Source organism: Dipodomys merriami, unplaced genomic scaffold (assembly GCF_024711535.1).
Source record: "Dipodomys merriami isolate MVZ:Mamm:240054 unplaced genomic scaffold, mDipMer1.0.p SCAF_5, whole genome shotgun sequence".
Classification (NCBI taxonomy): Eukaryota; Metazoa; Chordata; class Mammalia; order Rodentia; family Heteromyidae; genus Dipodomys; species Dipodomys merriami.
The window spans coordinates 77,281,668-77,303,604 of NW_027206068.1; the positions used below are offsets into that span (position 1 = coordinate 77,281,668).

At 47.2% G+C, this 21,937-nt stretch overlaps 1 protein-coding gene across 4 annotated transcripts in view; it reads left to right on the forward strand.

Moving 5' to 3' along the window:
• Window positions 1-21,937, forward strand: part of Dpp6 (dipeptidyl peptidase like 6) — a 648,628-nt gene that overhangs the window by 434,488 nt on the left and 192,203 nt on the right. For all 4 annotated transcript variants that reach the window (XM_069997168.1, XM_069997171.1, XM_069997167.1 and 1 more), the window contains exon 2: window positions 14,348-14,462. In XM_069997168.1, the coding sequence (XP_069853269.1) occupies window positions 14,348-14,462 (115 nt within the window). The remainder of the gene's footprint in view (window positions 1-14,347; window positions 14,463-21,937) is intronic.

Sequence of the window (21,937 nt, forward strand, 5' to 3'; positions counted from 1 at the left end):
GTGGGTGTAGTTCCCATGTCTGGTGTTGTTCTGTGTAAGGGTAAAATTTCTGTGTGTGCATATAGTCCTGTGTGTGTCTGTGTGTGTCTGTAGTTCTGTGTGTGCATGGAGTTTTATGTTTGGGTATAGTCTTGTGGGGGAGTATAGTTCCTATGTCAAGGTGTTGTTCTGTGTGCAGATGAAGTTCCTTTGTGGGGGTACAGTCCTATGTGTGGGTGCAGTCCTGTGTGTGCTATGTGTACACGTAGTCCTGCATGAGGGCATAGTTTTCTGTTTGGGTAGAGTCCTATGTGTGGGTAAAGTTCCTACATGGGGGTGTAGTCCTGTGTGTGGGTATAGTTCCCATGTCTGGGTGTAGTCCTGTGTGTGGCTATAGTTCTGTGTGTGCATGTAGTCCTGTGGGGGGTAGTAGTTTTGTGTGTTTGAATGTAGTCCTATGTGTGGGTGTAGTCCTCTGAGTGGATATAGTCCTGTATGTGTGTGTAGTTCTGTGTGTGGCTGTAGTTCTGTGTGTGGGTTTAGTCTTGTGGGGAGTATAGTTTTGTATTTGAGTGTAGTCCTGTGGGGGAGGGGGTAATAGTACTTGTGTCTGGGTGTTGTTCTGTGTATGGGTGAAGTTCCTTTTTGTGGGTGAAATTCATTTGTGGGGATGCAGTTTTGTGTGTGGGTGCAGTCCTGTGGGGGTATAGTTTTTGTTGTTTTGGGTTTTTGGGGGGCAGGGGTGAGTCCTGGGGCTTGAACTCTGGGCCTGGGCGCTGTCCCTCAGCTCTTCAGCTCAAGGCTAGTGCCCTACCACTTGAGCCATGGCACCACTTCCGGTTTTCTGGTGGTTTATTGGAGATGAGAGTCTCATAGCCTTTCCTGCCCAGGCTAGCTTTGAACCGCAATCCTCAGGTCTCAGCCTCCTAAGTAGCTAGGATGACAGGTGTGAGCTACCGGCACCTGGTGGGGGTATGGTTTTGTGTTTAGGAAGAGTCCTATGTGTGGGTGAAGTTCCTATATGGGGGTGTAGTCCTGTGGGTCATTTTTTTTCACAGTGTTCCTCCCATCCACATTCTTCCTCCTCCTCCTCCTCCTCTTCTTCATGGACACACTGAACACCTCACTGCCTCTTCCCTCCGGCGCAGTCACTGCACTGCTCTGCCTGAGAGCTTTGAAGGCATTGATGGCGTTGGCCGCCCCGGCTGAAATCCTGCCTGTGAACTCACTTTTGTCAACAGTGAACTCTGCAAACACACCCACAGCCACCTCTGGGGAAATGTCCCAGGGATGAAAGGGACAGACATCTCAGCTGCTGTCTTCAGATGCTTCCTCACCCAGAAGCTGCCTCCCCTCCAGCACCTCCTGGTAGAACCTGATAAACCCTACAGAACGCCTTCCACAGCAGCGCCCTGCCCCGGTCGCAGACCGCCCCTCCTCGCCCGCACGCTACCTGGCAGTCTCCGTTCCTTTGGTGTTGCTCATTTAAGTTCTTTTTAGAAGACTGAAAATTTACTGCGACAAAGCCTGTGCTGTATTCGTCTTTGTATCTCGTAAGTCACTCAGCACAGGAAATTGTTTACTATAGATGTTTAATAAATCCTCAGTCTACTTATGAACTGAGTGATGGGGCTTTTTAGACTCTTTTCTTGAGAGTAGATCTTGTGAAGGAGAAATGGGAAAAATCAAAGGACACCACAAAAGGACATAACAAAAGGGGAGAAGAACAGAATGGCACTGTCAGATATACCCCAGATTTGCCTGGGAACCCTGGAGCTAATGCAACACGACACGAATAACAATAAACAGTTCCTCTCCCTGCCTCCACCACTGCCTTAACACCAGGCCATGTCTCCCCTGCCCGCTGTGGGAAATGTTGTCTTCGTTGTGAATTTTATGTAATCTGTAGTTACTGTGATAGCTGGAAGACAATTTCCATGGAAACATGAGTTTGAAAGACAAGTGTCTCTGCCATTGAGTTCTTAGAGTTGGATTCATGGATCCTTCTAGAAAATGGAGAGAGTGCTCATGTTTGAAGCCAGGATGTTTACATGAGAAAGAAGGTGTTGCGTCTCAGACCCTGTAGGCCTCCTGGGCCAGAATTATGTTCTGTGTTGTGGATTAGTGAACAGGGTATCAGTATTTAATGTCAGTGACTAACATTTGTCAAGCATTAGCAAGGCGGCGTCAGTGGCTGCCGGGAATGGAATAGCAGAATTAAAGTCCAAAGAATTAATAATAATCTTCATTAAAGCCCTGGCCTCACCAGGCAAGGCAGGGGTGGGGCATGGTCACTGTCTTCTTTGTACGTGTCTGCACTTGTGTAGATCAGGAAACTGAAAGCTGGCTTTGGAAAAGGCCAGCTCACCCCCGTGTGAGAATGTTCATGGCCGGTAGCAAATGCTTTTCGGACACAGTAGATGTGTCTTCTCTACAGGCTGGCTATCCTCCTGGAGCTAGATGAACTGCTTGGGAGGAAGCTGGCCTCTGGGAAGAGCAAGTCCTAGGAAGGCGCATCCTCCTTGCTCTCAGCTTGCGTTTGGGGTCTGAGCTAGGCTTGGGAGGCAATGAGGAGCTTCCCTGGTGACCTGCCACAGCCCCGGCTTTGCCGTGGCCTAGACTTCCCTCCCCTTTCCTGCTCTTGGGATTAGCACTTTGGACAAATGTTAGCCATTGGACAGATATTAAAAATTGAGACATAACTCAATTTTTGGCATAGTCATGGAAGTTGTGGCTTATAGTAAAGAACTCTGGGATCTGTATCTGCTCCTCACGGGCCACTCTTCTACCTCTGGCCCTTGTAAGTTACGTGTAACTTATGGTCTTCTCTCTCTTTTATTATCTTTCTTTCCTTCTTCCTTTCCTTTCCCTCCCTCCCTTCCTTCCTTCCATACTATAGATGGAATCCAGAGCTTCATGCTTGCTAGGAAAGAGCTCTACCACTTGAATCACATTCCTAACCCTTTTATTTGTATTTTGTGTTTGTGAGACAAGTTCTTACCCAGGCTGGCATTGAACTCCAGTTTTTTCTTATCCATGATCAGCTAGGATTACAGGTATGCAACTACATATCCAGATTAAGCTGATCTCCAACAAATGATTTCACACTTTGGATTTCAGTTTGCATGCCTCCAAACAGAGGGAAAGCGACTTGGCTACCTTTCTGGGAAAATCCTGAAGACTTCGCTGCATGTAGTTGTTAGCACAGCCAAGACAGGTGACTAAACACAGATCAGGAAGGACTGTGTGGGACGGAATAGGCAGGTAGGAGGCAGTCCAGGCGAGAACAGCAGGAAGTAGCTACTACCCAGTGCTGTGCGGAGCACTTACTGCAACCAGAAACCTACTTCAGCAGCAGAGGAAGAGATGTTCTGGAGTACATGGCCCTGGGCTAGTTAGCCTTCGTTCAGGTCTTCAGGGCCCGATTTGAGGCCTAGTTCACAAGACCTCAAAGCAGCCTGACTAGAATACAAACATTGTTGCTCATTATTGTAAAGCATTGTGCTCTCTCTGAGTAGCCTAAACAGGAAATGTAGAGAAAATGAACACAACAAATTGTTTTGCCTAAGAACATTTTTATTGGCAAAAGACCTGTCTATGATGATTAATGGATTGGAAAATTGTATGAGGCCCTCCCTTAGTCATTTTTACAAATTAATTATGTGTTGCAGTAGGGATGGATTTTTGATTACATTGTTTGAAGCCACCTTTGGAAAGGAGCTGTTGAGGGTGTGTCTTTTTCCTCTCAAAAACCCAGGAAACAATTTAGCCAGGTTACTCAAAGGTGCTCGCAGCATTGTCTAAACTACTTACAAACATCCCAGTGTTGGAGAAGACATAAGAGCTGAAGCCAGAAACCAGACGAGGAAGCAGACGGGCTCCTCTACAGCCACACACTCTTGAATAGGAATTGTTTGTGGCCTTCGTCTCCATAGACAAAGGTCCTCCTCACCCACGTGGAGACACACAGACAGACAGACAGACAGACAGACATATAATTATGTATCTATGAATAGATGCAAATACATACACTGGATAAACCTTACCTCCCCACAAAGGGACTGTAAAAATAACACCTTTCCTCTGCTGAGCCATCCTGAGATGGGAAGGAGAGATGCAGGTTGGTCATCCCCCGTGGTCCGCAATGGAGCCCTGGCCTCAGGCCTTACACATACGTGGAGGCCAGGATGGTGTCAGGGCTGAGTGCTGCTCTTGCCTTGAGGATTCAAAACCGGTTGGGGCAGACTATCATCGTATAGCTTGAGTTCCTTCCAGGAACTTCACAACACGGCACAGAAATTAGCCGCCATTGCAGTGGATGCCAGGCCTGCAGGATGGCCGTGCCGGGCCACACGGGCATGAAGGCAGCTGGCTCAGCCATGGGCAGTTCTCCCCGCTGAGCTCGGCTGCTGCAAACTCAGGCTAGGTGTGTGCTCTGTGCCCACCTCCCATGTGCCGGAAGCAGGGCTTGGCCCCCACGTGGGCTTGCCCACTCATGACTGCGTGGTCCCCGGGCATTTTAAAGTATTTTAAGCTTATCAGCAATAAGCTTGCATATTATTACAGAGCTGCACAATCTGATTTTACCTGGAAAAACTTAGCTATTTGAGGATTAGATTGCTCCCTGTTCCTGGAAGAAAGCTTTTCTCCTGTTTCTGTAGCTATGACGGGTTGGAGAACATTGGCCTTCAGACACCAAGCATCTGAAGAGGGTGGCTACATTTTTAAGACCAACTTCCGTTGCCTTGCCAAGATCAAACCAGCAGATTATTTCCTAAAGCAGAACTTGGGCCTGAGTGGTACTGAAGGTCTGAGTCAGTTCGGTACTGAAATCATTAGCATTTTGAACTTCAAATTAATACTGTAGCCAAGTGACTTCATTTGCCAGAGAAGATAAATTGATGGTCCGAATGAGACAAAACAGACCTAGGAAAAGAGGAGCAGTGAGAAATCCAGCATCTGTGGTGTTGGGAGACTGGCTGAACATTAGGAGACAGAAATTCTGCATGGAATCCCAACATATACCCCGTTGCTATTTATAGAGAACCGTCAAGAAGTCAGAATCCTTTGAGACCATTGACCTGGAGAGTTGGAAAAGTCAGCCTGCATTATTAGGCATTCTCAGAGTGCTCCTTTTGGCACAGAGTAGTGAACACAAGTGAGCTCTCACTCACACAGAGAGTAGGGAAGTGCTCAGAAGCAGGAAGACGCTGGCAGGGATGTCTGCTTCTGCAGGCAGTGCTAGCGCTGAGGACTATTTGCTTTAGGACCCTAGACATGACCTTGTATCCTGTCTACTGGAGTGGTCCTGGACAAATCTGTCAGCCTGGAAAATCAGGATATGTCAGCACCTCTTTGTCTTGCTCACAGGAAATGAATCTTGGGGAAACCACTGGGCTGGTCAGTGAGCCCAAGTGTGAATGGTCCACTGGGCTGGTCAGTGAGTCCAGATGTGAATCATCCACTGGGCTGGTCAGTGAGCCCAAGTATGAATCGTCCACTGGGCTGGTCAGTGAGTCCAGATGTGAATCATCCACTGGGCTGGTCAGTGAGCCCAAGTATGAATCGTCCACTGGGCTGGTTGATGAGTCCAAGTGTGAATGGTCCCCTGGGCTGGTCAGTGAGTCCAGGTGTGGGGTGTCCACTGGGCTGGTCAGTGAGTCCAGGTGTGGGGTGTCCACTGGGCTGGTTGGTGAGGACTCTGTGTGGGCAGAGCGAGGCCTGCAGAGTTCTGCCCGCCGCCCATGCATCCAGGGCCTCTGACCCTGCTTCTCATCCTGAGGAACACATGACATCTTCTTCAGCCACCTTCCTTGTGGTTCAGTTAGCTTCTCTTTGTATCCTAGAGTCTAGCTGTTTTGTCTTGTGTCCAGTACTTCTTGTTTTCTCTGAAGGCTTTAACTACATTGTGTTGTGGCCCATTTTTTCTTCAGATAAATACACACTGGTTACCTGGCTGTTCCCTCACAGGTCTGCTCTCTAACAATAAACAATCAGTTCTCCTTCCTTTAAGTTCCTACAAGTCCTTTACATTGGTTACACAGTGTCTAAAATCAGAGATTTCTGTTTTTCTTTTCCTGCTACAAATAGGTGGCTCAAGTGCAGTTTCAGGTCTAGTCAGCATGTCCTGACTTGTGGGGGTTTATTCAGTCTCTTTTATCCACAGAAAAGTAACAGTATCTTTAAGTTTTTAGAAGCTGCAGTAAATACACTTGGTCCAAAAAGGAGGGACCCCAGACTGACAGAATGCTAAAAGAACACAAGGCTGTGTAGAAGAAGAGTCACCATCGCAGTTCAGTTTAAGAAACAAGTGTTACCCAGCTGGGTTCAGGCCTGAGCAGCTTGTACAGAGTTCAGATTTTCTTGTTTGAAGTTCAGAGCATTCTCAGCACTGCAGGTGGAAAGTGTTTGAAGATGTCGCCTGAATGGCTGCCCTGAAAAGGAAGGAAGGAAGGCGCCCAGGGGGACAGGCACAATCCTGCACGGACAGGGTGATGCGACACGGCTCACAGCCAGGGCTGCCGGGCGCCTCCTTCCATCTTCAGTCCTGCAAACGGTCTGCCCCGTCTGAGGGTCCTTCCATGTTCTTTAAGTTCTGCCTCCCATTGTCTTCATTTTTCTCCCGTTGGTCTTCAGCTGCCTGCCTGAGCCTTGGTGGGGTGGAACAGGCTGTTAGGGACCGTCTGAATTTTCTGGGAAAAGTCCACCAAACTCCAGAGGGACCCATTCTGTAAATGGCAGACCTACTTACTGCTCTCCAGGTGCTTGAGTCTTTCTAACATCTCTGACTGGCACTACTCCACAGGGGAGGGAATCTGATTTAGATCATTGGTTCCTGGGTGATAATGGTGTGTGTGTATTTATGTGTGTTTGTGTGTGTGTGTTGTGTTTAAGGTAAGAGGGAGGTAGGGAGATGGCAGCAAGAGGAGAAGGGAGAGAGAAGGGAGGATGGATGGAGTGTAAGGTCATTTTGTCCCATGACTCAGAGACTCACTAAGACCATGAGAGTCAGTGAATCCGTGACCGGGCTGTGCCGGTCAGACCCTTGTCGCCATTCTCAGCCCCTCCTCCCTACTCTGTGCAACCCATTGAGATCACAGAGTGAGCACAGTCCCTAGTCTACCCTCCTTCCTCAGGCTGTTATCTTTATTGTGTTTGTAGCCCAGTGTAAGAAGCACCAATAATGGAGATGAAGTAAAGGAACCAAGACAGAGGTGGGGAAATGCATGCTGCAGGTCCCTGGGCTGACTTTGATGGACACGTGTCTGTTGATGAGTGCTATTTACACCTCGTTCCCGGTGTCTTACAGCCATTTGTTGTCCTCCTGACTATGGAAACAGTGATTAGAAGCCTATTTCGCCACCCTGAGATAGATGCGCCATTGATTTTGTAATTTGTTGCTACCTTCTACTTAGAGTAAATGGTCCGTGGTACATAAAAGAAATTTATGTCAGAGGTTTTCACAGAGAATAAATATTAGGAAGAAAATACATTTAGACAATAGAGCGCGGCCGTGTCACGGGAGATCCCGTGGTCATGTTCGTGTCATTTATTTTCAGCGAGTAATTTTTACTGGTGCTGTGTGAACACTTTGCATTTTAAGGCATTTGGTTCCATGTTGGCCTGGTGCTTCACACATTTGAAAGCTCAGCGAGAGATATCCTGGTCTTTTTCTGCACACTTTTCTGATGTGAATGAACCAAGTAGAAAATTGGTGGACAGAATTCCCCCCTGGCTTTCCAGTGCATTTTGGATGCAACAAGACAAGCAACGATGTCCGCATCTATGGCTTTTGGCTGAGGCTCTACTCAGTCTCCACAGAGAGGTGACTTCATACCTCCGAGACAGTGGTCTTTCCAATGAAAGTTCTATACAACATTAGAAAATTAGCTATCTCAAAATTATGAAGCAAACAACTACGCTTTTCCGCCTGGCTTCCCTGGGCAGGCTGCTCAGAACGCGCCCTCAGAAAACACGAATGCCGTGTCGGTAACCGAGCCAGGACCTGGCCTCTGCGTTTGTAGTGTGGTCAGATCCCCATGAAATGCACCCATCCAGATCAAACAAGATGGGATGGAAAATAGTGCAGACGCAGCAGGAGTGTGTAATTCAATCCAAAGGGGGAAAAATTCATCCATGAAGAAGGGAAGACAAATGGAGAAACAAGAGCCCTCGTTCTGTCTGCTTCTTGTCCATGTGTCTCAGCCTCTGCTTCCTCCCTGCCATCCTGTCATCTTGCAGTTCACGAGAGCAGCTGACAGTAAACTGGATCGCTTTAATGCCACATCTAAAATCCTCAGCGTTTTAGGAGTCCACGGTTGAGTCCCAGAAGTGTGGCTTCCCGGGCCCCGGGTGCAGAAGACGGTGGTTCAGGCCGGACAGTTGAATCTTTTCCTTTATTTTGGTGTGTATGGAGAGGGGGCTGAAGCTGCTCCACAGGGTAGAGTGAGTGTGCAAGTCCTCTGGTAAAAATGCACTCAAATGATGGCAGTCACTGCCCGTCACTTGCCGTGGCTCTCATCTTTGAGCCTCGTCAGTTACTTATTTGTTGACTGTCTCTGGGAACTTGCGACATTGGGCAGCGACATGTGGAACCTGTCCCCTCAAAACACCCAGCATAGAAATCTCTTCTGCAAGTGGCCTGAGGGTCTCCGGGCGTCTTCCCATCTGCCCTCAGCTCCACTGCCCCCATTTTGCTGCGGCCTCTCTTCCGGACATCGTGAAGTGTGAGGCTGCTGGCACTTTGGACGATGTATGAGAAGAACCAGAAACTCTGAACACATTCTGTCCAAACACTGGCAAGTTATCTAAGCTCTGATGGTAAGAAAAAGATGGATGCAGGGAGATGTAGTGGAGGAGGTGTTCTCAGAGCGTGAGCCTCGCGGTTTGGGGGAGGAGAGCGAGGTGCAGGTGACCGTGTGGCCCATGGGTTGGGAAATGTGGATTTCTGTCCTTTGTTGTTTGTCTTGTTTCTTTATTTTTGTGGTTTATTTTTGTTTGTTTGCTTTTTTCCCTGTCCTGTTATTCAGAGGGTGATGAGTCATAATCAGAGGCTGGTCCTGCACACTTGGGCCAGACAATGAAAATTAATTTTAATGTATGGTCTTCGGGGAGGTGGATTTGTGCTCTCGCCCCTTCCTGCCACAGCATCAGTCTACCAGAAGGGGCTGCTGAGCCCACCCTGCTCGGGATCTCGAGGCCACATCCTCACACTTAGAGCAGCCAGAGCACCCCCCAAGGGCCGACAAGGGCCTGAGTGGCCATCCTGGGAGCAGAGTTCTCTCATGCACAATCCGAAGGACGCTTTATTGCAGGAGTCAGGCTTGGGCCTTCCCGGGGCCAGCCATGTCTCCTCCTGCAGCTGTGAGCCCAGCCAGCTGCTGAGGAGCCAGTGTGCTCTGAGATGTCTTCAACCAGCAGTGGCCTAAACTTAGATCCCTTTTCTGATGAGGGACCCAGAGTGTCTCATGGTCCTCAAATGCTTCGAAAAGCTGCCTGATGGGTGTGTGAGAGAGAGATTGCTGTGAGAAATGGAGCAAATGCATGCCCTCCTTCCCCGCTGAATGGGCCATCTGGTCGAGCCCCTGCCTTAGCTTCAGGAAATACAATGTGAGGCCACCCACTGGCCCATGGCGGTTGGCAAGGCCCTGCCTGTGCCCAAACTGTCCTCCTGCTGTGCTTATGACACTCGGCCCTCATGCGTGCGCACCGCTGCCTACGCCGTGGTCCTCTGCTCAGCCGTGAGAGACAGTCTCCCCGCTCACCCCTGCCAGGGTCGGACGTCCATCCTGTTGTCTCTGTCATCACGGCAGGCCACATGAAGCAAGCAGGACACATACGTGGACCTGAGGCCACAGCCAGGCCCCGGGTCTCTGTCCTGCTCTCCTGCTGCGGCCACTCAGCTTGGTCTCCTTGCTCTCACCACTCTGGCTGCGGGCTCCTCGCTGGAGCACTTCACAGAAGGTCTCCCCCCATCCTCCTTGTCCTCCCCTCCTCCCCCATCTTCCCCCTTGTCCTCCCCTTCCTCTTCTCCCTCCTCCTCCTCCTCTTCCACTCCTCTTCTACTTCTCTTCCCCATCCTCTTCCTACTCTTTCCTATCTTTGTTTTCCTCCCTCTCTTCCTCTTCCACTTTCTCCTCTTTTTCTCTCCTCTCCCCTCTTCTCCTCTTCCTCCTCCTCCTCTTCTTCCTCTCCTCTTCTGTCTCTTCCTCCTCCTTCCCCTTCTCCCCCGCCTCTTCTTCCTCCCTTTTCTTCTCTGTCCTTCTCCTTCCCCTTCCTCTCCTGCTCTGCCTCTTCCTCCTCCCCTCTTCTCCTGTTCTTCTTCCTCTTCCTCTTCCTCCTCCTCTTTCTCCTTCTCCTTTCCCTTCCTTTTCTCTTCTGGCTCTCGTCTCTGTTCTCCAGCTCCTGCTCCTTCTCTCTCCGTATCCTCCTTACTCCCCTCACCCCATCGTCTGCCCTATGTGATTCTTTCTGCTCTGTTCTGTTCAAAGGTCATTTCACTAGGGGCTTTCTTTGCCCTCCTTATGGTTAAACAGCTCACAACTCTGACCTCAGCTTGCTTTTATCTTTCTCTGCTTATGGGCTTATCTCATTATTTGTACCTGCAAGAAATAATACAGAAAAGATGAAAGCCCTCCATCTAAGTTAATAAATGGCATTATCTGTTTTATTCACTACTATATATGGCATGGATGGGTGGTGGGTGGATTGGCAGATTGGTGGAGGGTAGGTGGGTGGATGGATGGATGGATGGATGGATGAGTATATGGATGGATGGATGAGAGGATGCGCATATGGATGGATAGAAGATGTACAAACATTTACCTGTAGCCTAACTTTTAAAATAACATATCTGTGCTCTGTCAAAAATGAGTATTCATATGGACTAGGACTATAAAGGAAAGGGTGAAGATTTTTAATTTCTTAGATGAGTGTGATTATAATTTTTTCCTCTTCAGTTCACTTCTTACTATCATTATTATTACAAATAATAATGTGATGAAAGAAAATTACCTTTGCTTTGAAGATTAAACTTGGCAAATGAAAATGCAACTTAGTAAAGAATACCATTATTCCTGTGTGTACAGTTACCCAGGATGATCTCAGAGGTCATGGAACCTGTCTATACTCAGGAAATGGGGTTGGGACTAGGATCCGGCTTGCAGCACCCTGGTAGGAAGATAGCAATGCTTGCTTCTATCCAGCCCTGTTCATTCTTTCGGACAGTGCCTGGGAAGCTGGCTGTGGAGGAAGCGGAGTCCCTGCCCCCTTCAGGGGGTGTCCATTGCTTCACCCTCAGTAGCAGCATCCACACTGTGCACCTTTCTTCTCCACTCTCTGTGCAGGTTGTGGGCTGTGTCAGCAATCACAGCCATCTGCGTCTGCCTCCTCCCTGAAGGACGGGCTTCAGGTCCCATCAGATCCCTGGCTCTTCTACCTGGTGAAGCAGTCTGCTCTGAGCTCCCACAATGGTCCAGTGTTTCACAGATCTGACATTCTCTGAAATTCCCTTCTGTCTAGAAGTCTGCTTTCCCAGGCTGCACCGAATATGTCTTCTTCCTCTTCCATAAGACATGCCTGTGTGGGGCGGGGCGGTGGGGGCTCACTACGGCCTTGGAATCCACACGCTCTGCGGACATCCTCCTCTTCTTGTCCCTCTCTCCAGACATACCCCATACATCATGTCTGTGTTGTCTACCCTTCAACATGCATCATGCTGGGACAAAGGAGGGCTGGTGACTAGTGAACATTGTCTCTACTTTGATTTGTAACAATTTGATACCTTCCAAATGAACTTTACATCATGGATGAAAACACATGTAGATATTCATTATGTTCTTGAGAGCCACGGCTATTCTCCTGCTTTGTGGCTGGGGTAATAAGTGTGGTAACAAGCGTATGAGGGAAAACAGTCTCAGATCCACCTAGGCAGAATTATCCATTCACATTGCAATCATATGTCCTTATATGCATATAGAATTATCATACTCATTACTTGGGATTAATTACTGGTGTTGCTCCCATTGTCTCTCAGAAGAGTCCAGTTGGGACTATAAATTATATGAACACTAATTTAAGGGGAATTTAAAATTTGGTCTCGGCAGCTCATACACCTAATTAAGTTCCTAGATTTGTTCACCTCTAGAATCCTTTAGCACTGTCTCCAAATTCCCCCTCCGACCCCTGCCACACACAGTGGTTCAACAGCCAGGCCTGGGGCTTCCCTTGAGGGTACATGAGCCGGCCAATGGAGATAGACCTGGGGAATCTTGAAACTTTGCATCAAGAACTGGTGTAAACTGGTGGCTCATGCCTAAAATCCCAGCTACTCAGGAGGCTGATACCTGAGGATAGCAGTCAAAAGCCAGCAGGGAGGGGCTGAGAAGGTGGCTCAGTGGTAGAGCGCTTGCCTTGCATACATGAACCCTGGGTTCGATTCCTCAGCAAAAAGAAAAAAGCCCGAAGTGGCACTGTGGCTCAAGTGGTAGAGTGCTAGCCTTGAGCTGAAGAGCTGAGGGACAGCGCCCAGGCCCAGAGTTCAGGTCCCAGGACTGGACCCCCCCCCAAAAAAAAAAAAAGCCAGCAGGGCAGGAAAGGAGACTCTTATCTCCAATAAACCACTAAAAAGCTGCAAGTGGGACTATGGCTCAAAATGATAGAGAGCTAGCATTGAGCAAAAATGGTCAGGGACAGCACCTAAGCCCCACAACCAAAAAAAAAAAAAATAGAGAAAGAACTGGAGGTGTGGATCTCATGATACTTGTCTAATTAGTCCAGTGCTAAAAACCTAGTGCCTATTTCCTGGCATTTGTTTTGCTAAAAATCTAGTGTCTATTTCCTGATGTTTTGTTTGTTCAGTCTGTCTGAAGAACATGACATTGTGTGTCTTCTACCCTGAATCTACCATATTTCAGTTAATACATTTGTGAGCACTCACACACCACTGCAACTGTTTAATATTTATAAACTAATTCTAGATTCCACATGTGAGAGAAAACGTCCAGCCTTGGTGTCTCTGGGCCTGACTTAGTTCACTTAATATAATTTTTTCCAGGTCTTTCCATTTCTTTGCAAATGATGCCATATCATTCTTTCTAACGAAGAAGCAAAATTCCATTATATATGTAGATCTAGATCTACATGTAGATCTAGATCCACATATAGATCGTATTTTCTTGATCCATTTGTCCACTGAGGGGATCTGGGCTGATTCTTTCCTTGGCTAAGGTCCATAGTACTGTGCTGTGATGCACCTGGCTGCGCTGCTATGACTGTATTCTGGTTTGTGATCTTTTGGGTAAAGGCCCAGGAATGGAATTACTGGGTCATAGCATAGTTGTTTTGTTTTGATTTTATCATGAAGGTGATATACAGAGGGGTTACAGTTACATAAGTAAGGTAATGAGTACATTTATGTTTAAACCATGTTACCTTCTCCCTCGTTTTCTCCTGTTCCCCCCAATCCCCTCCCCCAAGTTGTAAAGTTCATTTCCAGCATAGTGTCCAGTGTGTATTGCTGTTGCATTGGTTTACCCTTTGTACGTAGTTCTGTCTTTGGTTTTGGAGGGACCTACACACTGCTTTCCAGGAAGATTGAACAAGTCTTAGGGGCCCTTTTGCCCACATTGGTGCCACCATCTGATATGAAGGGGAGAGGAGCAGACAATAAAGAGGAGAAGAGGGGGGAATGCAGTCCAAAATTCAATGCATACCCTATAAAATTAAAAGTTTAGGAAGGGGTGGGTTGGGAGGGATGGGCAAGAGAGTTGAAAGGGGTGACATTGATCGAGATGTATTCATAAGCTGCTCTGTTAGATGTCAGCTCCTTTGTACAGCTACTTAAAGATACTTTTAAAGCATAAAAATTAGAAGTGGATTTAATTTGCACATATTTTTTGGTAGTGAGAAATAGAAGATGATAGTGTGGACACCAAGAAATGAAAAGATGAGAAAAGACTTGGGCTACAGTGTTTTACGCTTGGCTTTGAGTCCATCGGCATTCCAGGTTGACTGATGAAGAGAAAATCCCAGGATGGCTGTGTGCTGGTGTCTGGTATGTGCATGCGTGCGTGCATGCGTGCGTGCGTGCGTGCGTGCGTGTGTGCGTGTGTGTGTGTGTGTGTGTGTGTGTGCGTGTGCCTGTGAACGCTGCCAGGTTCTTTTCTTTGTTGACACCAAGTCTTACCCCATCACAGAGGGGGTGGTCTTTGGGCACTGCCACAGGAAGAGCACAGAGAGTGCTGGGCAGATTCCGGAACCAGCAGTCACCCCTTCAAGGGCTCTGGGTCTCGGTGCTTGCTTTGAATGGCAGGTGCTCATTTGCTTTCCTGTTTGCTTATGAGCTTCTTTCCACGTGTGTGTATTTCAGGAGCTGGTGGGGAGCAACCCTCCACAGAGAAACTGGAAAGGAATTGCGATCGCCCTGCTGGTCATTCTGGTCATCTGTTCCCTGATCGTCACCTCGGTCATCCTGCTGACACCAGGTACCTGAGCTCGCCCAAACAAACAAGCTTTACCTTGGAATGTTTGCTACATGACTGCCAGTCACATGCTTTATTCTTGGCAGGGTCTCATAGGATTGAATAATGGGATATATTTTCAATGAAAACCCCTCTTTTATATGCTGCGGATTGGTTTAGATGGTCATTGACTAGGGGCAAAGACTTGGCATGTTAAAAGTAACAGTAGTGTATTCATGTCAGATGAACTTACAAACCATGTGGGAGGTGGCACAGGAGAGCCTGTGTTAACCATCTGCACTGGTTTTAGACACTCTCCTGAGCACACGGGTATCTGTGTATGGTGGACACAGCACAGTTCAGCCCTCTAGAAACAGACTGTTCAGGCAGAAGTCTCTGAGACAGAAAGAAAAGTAGGCATTACCATGTGAAAAAAATAGCACAGAAACACACACACAAAATAAGTACAACAAATGCTTTAGTTTGGTGCTACTATGAAGAAAAAAATAGTATAGACTAATGTCCCTATGAAAGTAGATGCATAAATTCTCAAAAAAATATTAAACTGAATTTAGCAACACCTATAAAAGACTGTATGCTATGAATAAATGAGATTTATCCCAGGAAAAAGAAATTGGTTTAACATATAAAAATCAATCCATGTAATTTACCCCTATGAGAAAAAGGACAAAATCTGATCTATCATTTCAACAGACGCACAATAAGCATATCACAAAAACCTAAAACCTTTTTCATGATCAAATGTTCAGCAGCTGAAAATAGAAAGAAATGTCTTCTACATGATAAACAGAGTCTATTAACACACACAGACACACACACACACACACACACAAAGCTAGGAACCTATTTAATGGTAAAATAAGAAGTTGTTGCCCCTCAGCCAGGAACAGGACAAGGCTGTTGTTCATCCTTACCATTTCTAGTTAGCGTTGCACAGAAGCTCCCAGGCAACATGGTAAGTTGAGGGTCGGGGGGGTTGGGGGAGGGGGATGGTACCCAGATGGGAAAGGAAGATTTAAGACTATATTTGTAGAAGACATGTATGTGTATGTAGAGAATCACAAACAGTAAAACTTATTATAATAATTCTAGTTTATTATACTAAATAAGGCAGAGCATCAGTGGTTTACACCTATAATCCTAGCTACTTAGGAGGCTGAGATCCAAAGATTGTAGGTCAAAGCCATCCTAGGCAGGAAAGTGCATCAGACTCTTAACTCTAGTTAACCACCAAAAAGCTGGAAGTGGAGCAGTGGCTCAAGTGGATAGAGAGCTAACTTTGAGAAAAAAAAAAAACCTCAGGGATAGTGCCCAGTCCCTGAGTTCAATCTCTAGGACTAGTACACACACACAAAAAAAAAAAAAAAGAAAAGAGGGAGGGAGGGAAGGAAGGAAGGAAGGAAGGAAGGAAGGGGCTGAGAATGTGTCTCAATGGTTGAGTGCTTGCCCAGCATGCTCATGCATAGCCCTGGGTTCAATTCCTCAGTACCACATACACAGAAAAAGCCAGAAGTGGCGCTGTGGCTCAAGTGGTAGAGTGCTAGTCTTGAGCAAAAGAGGCTCAGAGACAGTGCCTAGGCCCTGAGTTTAAGCCCCAGGACTGACAAAAAAAAAAAGAAAGAAAGGAAGGAAGGAAGGAAGGAATTAAGGACATAAAGAAGAAATTAATACTTTTGATGTTTTTGATGTGCTTTAAAAAGACAACTGGAATTTCTCATTTATAAGATTTATGGAACCAGGTGCTAGTGGCTCACACCTGTAATCCTATTTACTCAGGAGGCTGAGATCTGAAGATTTCAGTTCAAATTCAGCCCCAGCAAGGAAAGTCTGTGAGATTCTTATCTCCAGTTAACGACATGAAAAACAGAGGTGGTGCTGTGGCTCAGGTGGTAGGGCTTTTTCCTGGAGCTCAGGGACAGTGCCCAGGCCCAAAGTTCAAGACCCACAACCACTACCACCAACAACAAAAAGATTTGTGGACAAAAACTGACGTCTTAGTTGCCAGCATTTCAATTTTTAAAACCACAATGTGACTAATTTTGATGCTCTGCTATTAGTTTGTTTTAATATTTAACACATATTGGTTCTATAAGAGGAGATCTCCTTCTGACATGATTGTAGTACATTTAATGGATCCCACCATACTTACTCCGCTGCTTCCTCCCTGCTTCAGAATTCTCCTCTCACACATGCACACACACAAAGTGCTTTGACCGTGTTCCCCTGCTCACCTCTCCCATGGCCCCCTCAGTCACAGGACCCCCACCTCAGCAGAGCCTGCCCCAGGCTCCCAGGTTTTATGAATGGATTTTAGTGATCTGAACTTACAAAGGAAAGAAAGCTTTCCAGATTTAAAATTCTCTTTGGTACTTTTTTATAAACTTGAGCTATAACCATAAATAATATACTTCATTAATAATACCAAGACTTCATTACAGAAAAGTAAGAAAAAATAAAAAACAAGGGTTACATTGTAGAAACAATTGTTTTCATCATTTAAAAGAAATTGATTGATGATTTACCTTGTGCCAGGCCCTAAGTCACAATTCCGATCTTTTTTAGAAAAGTATTTTTACTATCTTTGAGTAGTTGTCCAAAGGAGTTGCCACTCAACCCAGCATTTATGAATACAGTGTGTCTTGATCAGCGTCCCCTCTTTCATCGTTCTCACCCCCCCACACCCTTTGCCTCACGATTCCTATCTTTAAAAAGAAAACAATTGTGTGAGTGTAGAAGAGCATCTTGAGGCATGTGACAAGTTTCGTGAGGACAGAACTGAAGCCTTGGTCAACTCTGTACAAATAGAAAGAAAATGTCCCCCAGAGGTACTGGCAGAATAACCTGCCCACTGTCACCCAACAAACTGATTTGATAGGATTCTTATCCCAACCCGTTACCTCGTTTCCTTCGTTCCGAGTCGGACAGTTCCAGAGAGACTTTTCTAGAAAAATAAATGTGGCTGTGTTTTGGAGTGATACTCAGGCTCGAGAATAGAACAAGCACTTCCCACACACGTGGCTTCCTCCATTCCTGCCTCTGGGGTTTTCGTCTGTGTCTGAAATCCTGCTTCAGGCTCAGAACTAAGCGATCCCAGTGGACGGGCTACTGCAGCTGGACAGCTTAACTCGGAATCAGGTCGAGAAGTCCCCAGGGCTCACACCAGGATCTGCAGAGATGTCACCTGGGTCTCACATTTCATGGCTGTTGATCTGTTGAAACTGTGGCGTGTCATAAGTGTATTCTCTCATTATGATTCTTACCGTAATCTGTCAAGGAAATCGCAGTAGGTTCTGCAGCAGGGATTGCTGACTGTACTTCCGTTCAAATAAAATGAGAAGTTGGAGGCACTGGTTCCTGCACTCCATGGGGCCAGACACAGACGCCCCGCCCAGGCACTGGGGCAGAGCCGCAGGAGGCCACCTGGCTGGTCCCCAGCCACGTCCTGCCAGACCCATGGTTCGTGGAAGAGGATGCTGCTGCTGCTGAGACTGCAGAAGGACTCCTCACTGAGGGCACAGGCAGCGCAGGCATGCCCGTGGTACTGTGGACTGTGCGTAAGGAGCAGATGAACAGCAGCTTTCCTAGAAAGAACATAAAACGTATTCTACCACGTTAACCTCCACAGGGACAATAATGCAGTTGGTATCTATACAGGCTTAGCGACACATTGTCCTCAATGGAAACATACTGTTTTTCTGAACTCTTGTTTTTGTATCAATACAAGCTACCTTTTGCTTCCTGTTGATTTTCAACTAAAGATTATATATTTGCTTAAAAATATTCTAAGGCAGAAGAGGAGCACTTTACAGTGAGCCCCAGTGTGGCGGGAGGAGGGGAGTGTCTCCTCCAGGAAGCTGTTTTCCCTAGCCCACCATCATTTTTTGTCTCCCTTGAGCTTTGAAAGTTATGAGCACTTGACATCTGCATCTGTCTGCCCACCTGGCTTTGGGCGGGCCATTTTAAACTCAACCCCTCCCTCTTCCTTCCTTGACGGCTCTGCCCGGTGTCCTCGTGCTATGCGGTGATGGCACACACGTTGAAGGACGTGTGGTATCCACCAATGCCAGCTCTTCATTTGCCAGCTGAGTTGGAGCCTTATGAGTGGTCTCTGATCTGTGTGGGCAGAATTGACATATGCACATATGCACGTGCACACGCATATGCGTATGTGCATGTGTGCGTGCACACACATGCGCGCGCGCGCACACACACACACACACACACACACACACACACACACACACACACACACACGCCAGCCTCTCGTCTGCCCTGCTGACAGAGGGACCACACTGAGTGGCCACACTGCACAGTGTAGCAGCTAGAGGATGAGACTTCTGTCTAGTTGTAAAGTCTCTAGAGATATTGCCAAGTGTTCTCTAAAGATGTTACTGTTTAACGATGTAACTTCGACAAGTCCCTCAGGGAAAAAAGGGAGCAGAAGCACTGTAGGTGGGAACGGAAGCACGAAACAATGTGGCTGCTGGGAGGATGGAAGGGATGACTGATGGAGATGCGCTCCACATGTGAATGGACGTGTAAATTACGCACCAAGTCTTCAAAACTGACTCAGTACCAACTCCACAAATCTCTCCCGGCTGAGGAGACTTGCACAAGAGAAATTTCCAGCCATGCCCCACCCCAGAAGCCATGTCTGATAGATCAGAATACCTTGCTCACATATGCACACATGCATGCGTGCGTGTGCACACACAAGTGCGCATATACACACACAACAGTAGGGGAGAAAATAAATTCAATAGGAAAAACATACATTTACATTTTAAATTGTTATGAGAAACTATAAAGCTAGGGTAGATGGTCTTGAAAAATAGCTAGTTAGGAATTTGAAGAAGAAATATATAATTATTTTAAATTTAAAGTCTTAGCAGCTAGTGAAAAAGATAGGCTGAAAAAGAAATATGAAAAAAATCAGTGATTTGGAAGATGAACTAAAGAATCAGGCAATTTCCTCCCAAAGACATAAAGGTTAAAAGTGAAGAAAGGCAAGGCTGTAGAGTTGACCTTGGGGTTGTGGAGTTGACCTTGGAGGCTGTGGAGTTGACCTTGGGGGCTGTGGAGTTGACCTTGGAAGCTGTGGAGTTGACCTTGGGGGCTGTGGAGTTGACCTTAGAGGCTGTAGAGTTGACCTTGGGGTTGTGGAGTTGACCTTGGAGGCTGTAGAGTTGACCTTGGAAGCTGTGGAGTTGACCTTGGAAGCTGTAGAGTTGACCTTGGAGGCTGTGGAGTTGACCTTGGAGGCTGTAGAGTTGACCTTGGAGGCTGTGGAGTTGACCTTGGGGGCTGTGGAGTTGACCTTGGGGGCTGTGGAGTTGACCTTGGGGGTTGTGGAGTTGACCTTGGAGGCTGTGGAGTTGACCTTGGAAGCTGTGGAGTTGACCTTGGAAGCTGTAGAGTTGACCTTGGAGGCTGTGGAGTTGACCTTGGAGGCTGTAGAGTTGACCTTGGAAGCTGTGGAGTTGACCTTGGAGGCTGTAGAGTTGACCTTGGAGGCTGTGGAGTTGACCTTGGGGGCTGTGGAGTTGACCTTGGGGGCTGTGGAGTTGACCTTGGGGGTTGTGGATTGACCTTGGAGGCTGTGGAGTTGACCTTGGAAGCTGTGGAGTTGACCTTGGGGGCTGTAGAGTTGACCTTGGAGGCTGTGGAGTTGACCTTGGGGGCTGTAGAGTTGACCTTGGAGGCTGTGGAGTTGACCTTGGAGGCTGTGGAGTTGACCTTGGAAGCTGTGGAGTTGACCTTGGGGCTGTGGAGTTGACCTTGGGGGCTGTGGAGTTGACCTTGGAAGCTGTAGAGTTGACCTTGGGGGCTGTGGAGTTGACCTTGGGGGCTGTGGAGTTGACCTTAGAGGCTGTAGAGTTGACCTGGGGGGCTGTGGAGTTGACCTTAGAGGCTGTAGAGTTGACCTTGGGGGCTGTGGAGTTGACCTTGGGGGCTGTGGAGTTGACCTTGGGGTTGTGGAGTTGACCTTGGAGGCTGTAGAGTTGACCCTGGGGGTCTGTGGAATTGACCTTTGGGCTGTAGCGTTGACCTTGGGGCTGTGGAGTTGACACTAGTGGCCCTGCACAGCCCAGTTGGAAATCTGGAAGGAGCAAAGACAAGGATAGAGGGGCAAGGTTGAATTAATTATTGGTAATTTTCTTGATGTAATTCTTAGATGGAAAATGCAACTGACTTTAACACTGTTAGGGAAATGGAGGAGAAAGGAAGGAAACAGGACTCCATCTTCCAGGGTGAGGACTGTTTATTAAGGTAGAGCAGCGAGGGACACAGCCTTCCCTCAGGCTTGGAGACCAAGAGTTGGGACAGGAGCTGGGTTTTATGAGGTCTGAGCAAGGAGGCAGAGGTTAATGGAAAAGCCACTAGCTCAGAGGAAATGGGGGCTTTTTGGTTGTGCCCACGATGGAATGGTTAGCCAGTCTTAGGTAGATTGCCCTGTTGGAGTCAGGCAGTCTGCACTTACCTTTGGCTGGTTGCCCGGTATCTGTATGCACTTGGGAAAACAGGGAGGGGTCCGTCCTTCACAGTCCACCTCTGGGTGCATAGAAGGAATGGGCTCACAAAAGCCACGTACATATGACCATATAAGATTATGTTAAGCGAAATGAACCCCAAGATAGGGACACAAATATCTTTTTTCTTGCTTGCTATTGTTTCTAACGTATTTATGATGTACCATGTGACTTTTTTTTGTTGCTTTGTATGTTCCTCCCCCATGGTATAATCCCTGTTTTCACTGTATTTGATGTCAGTGCCCTGCATCTTGTATATACACTTCTCTAATTCGGGGAGGGGAAGGGAAAAAACAAAATGCTTAAATAAGGCTACAGGTTGACCCATTGCAACAATGAGATGTACAGAACACTATGTTGAAAACAAACTTTACAACTTTGACAGGTTGTGTCGGGGCGGGTAGTTGTGCAGGTGGAAGGGAAGGGATGGTAGGGAGAAAACAAAGGAGGAGGCAACAATGCTCAGTAGGAAATGTACTCATTACCTTGCTCATGTAACTGTAACCCCTCTGTACAGCATTTTTACAATAAAAAATGTACAAAAAACAAAGGAAGAAAGAAGGAAGGAAGGAAGGAAGGAAAAGAAAAGAAAGAAAGAAAGAATGGACCCAGAGGCAAGGCCTTCAAACACAGGCCTGGAAAAGGAAATCCTCAAGTGAGCATCTTCCTGTCACATTTAAGAATGTCAGGTATCAGGAGGAAATCCGCCTTCATCTCTCGAGACTTCCTGCCGGTGCTGCTGTCTGTCCAATACCAGCACTGTTTCCTGAAAATACCTCATCCTGACAGCTTCACACGTCGCAGGCCTTTCCAGCTCGGATGTTCTTTTCTCCCCTTTATCTTGGCTAAATGTTCTTTCCTAGAGCAAGTCTTCCCAGAGCTTCTCCCACGTTCCCATTCCCCAGTCCCCTTAAATGTGAGAACAGCTTGGCAGCCCCTGCTGTTCTC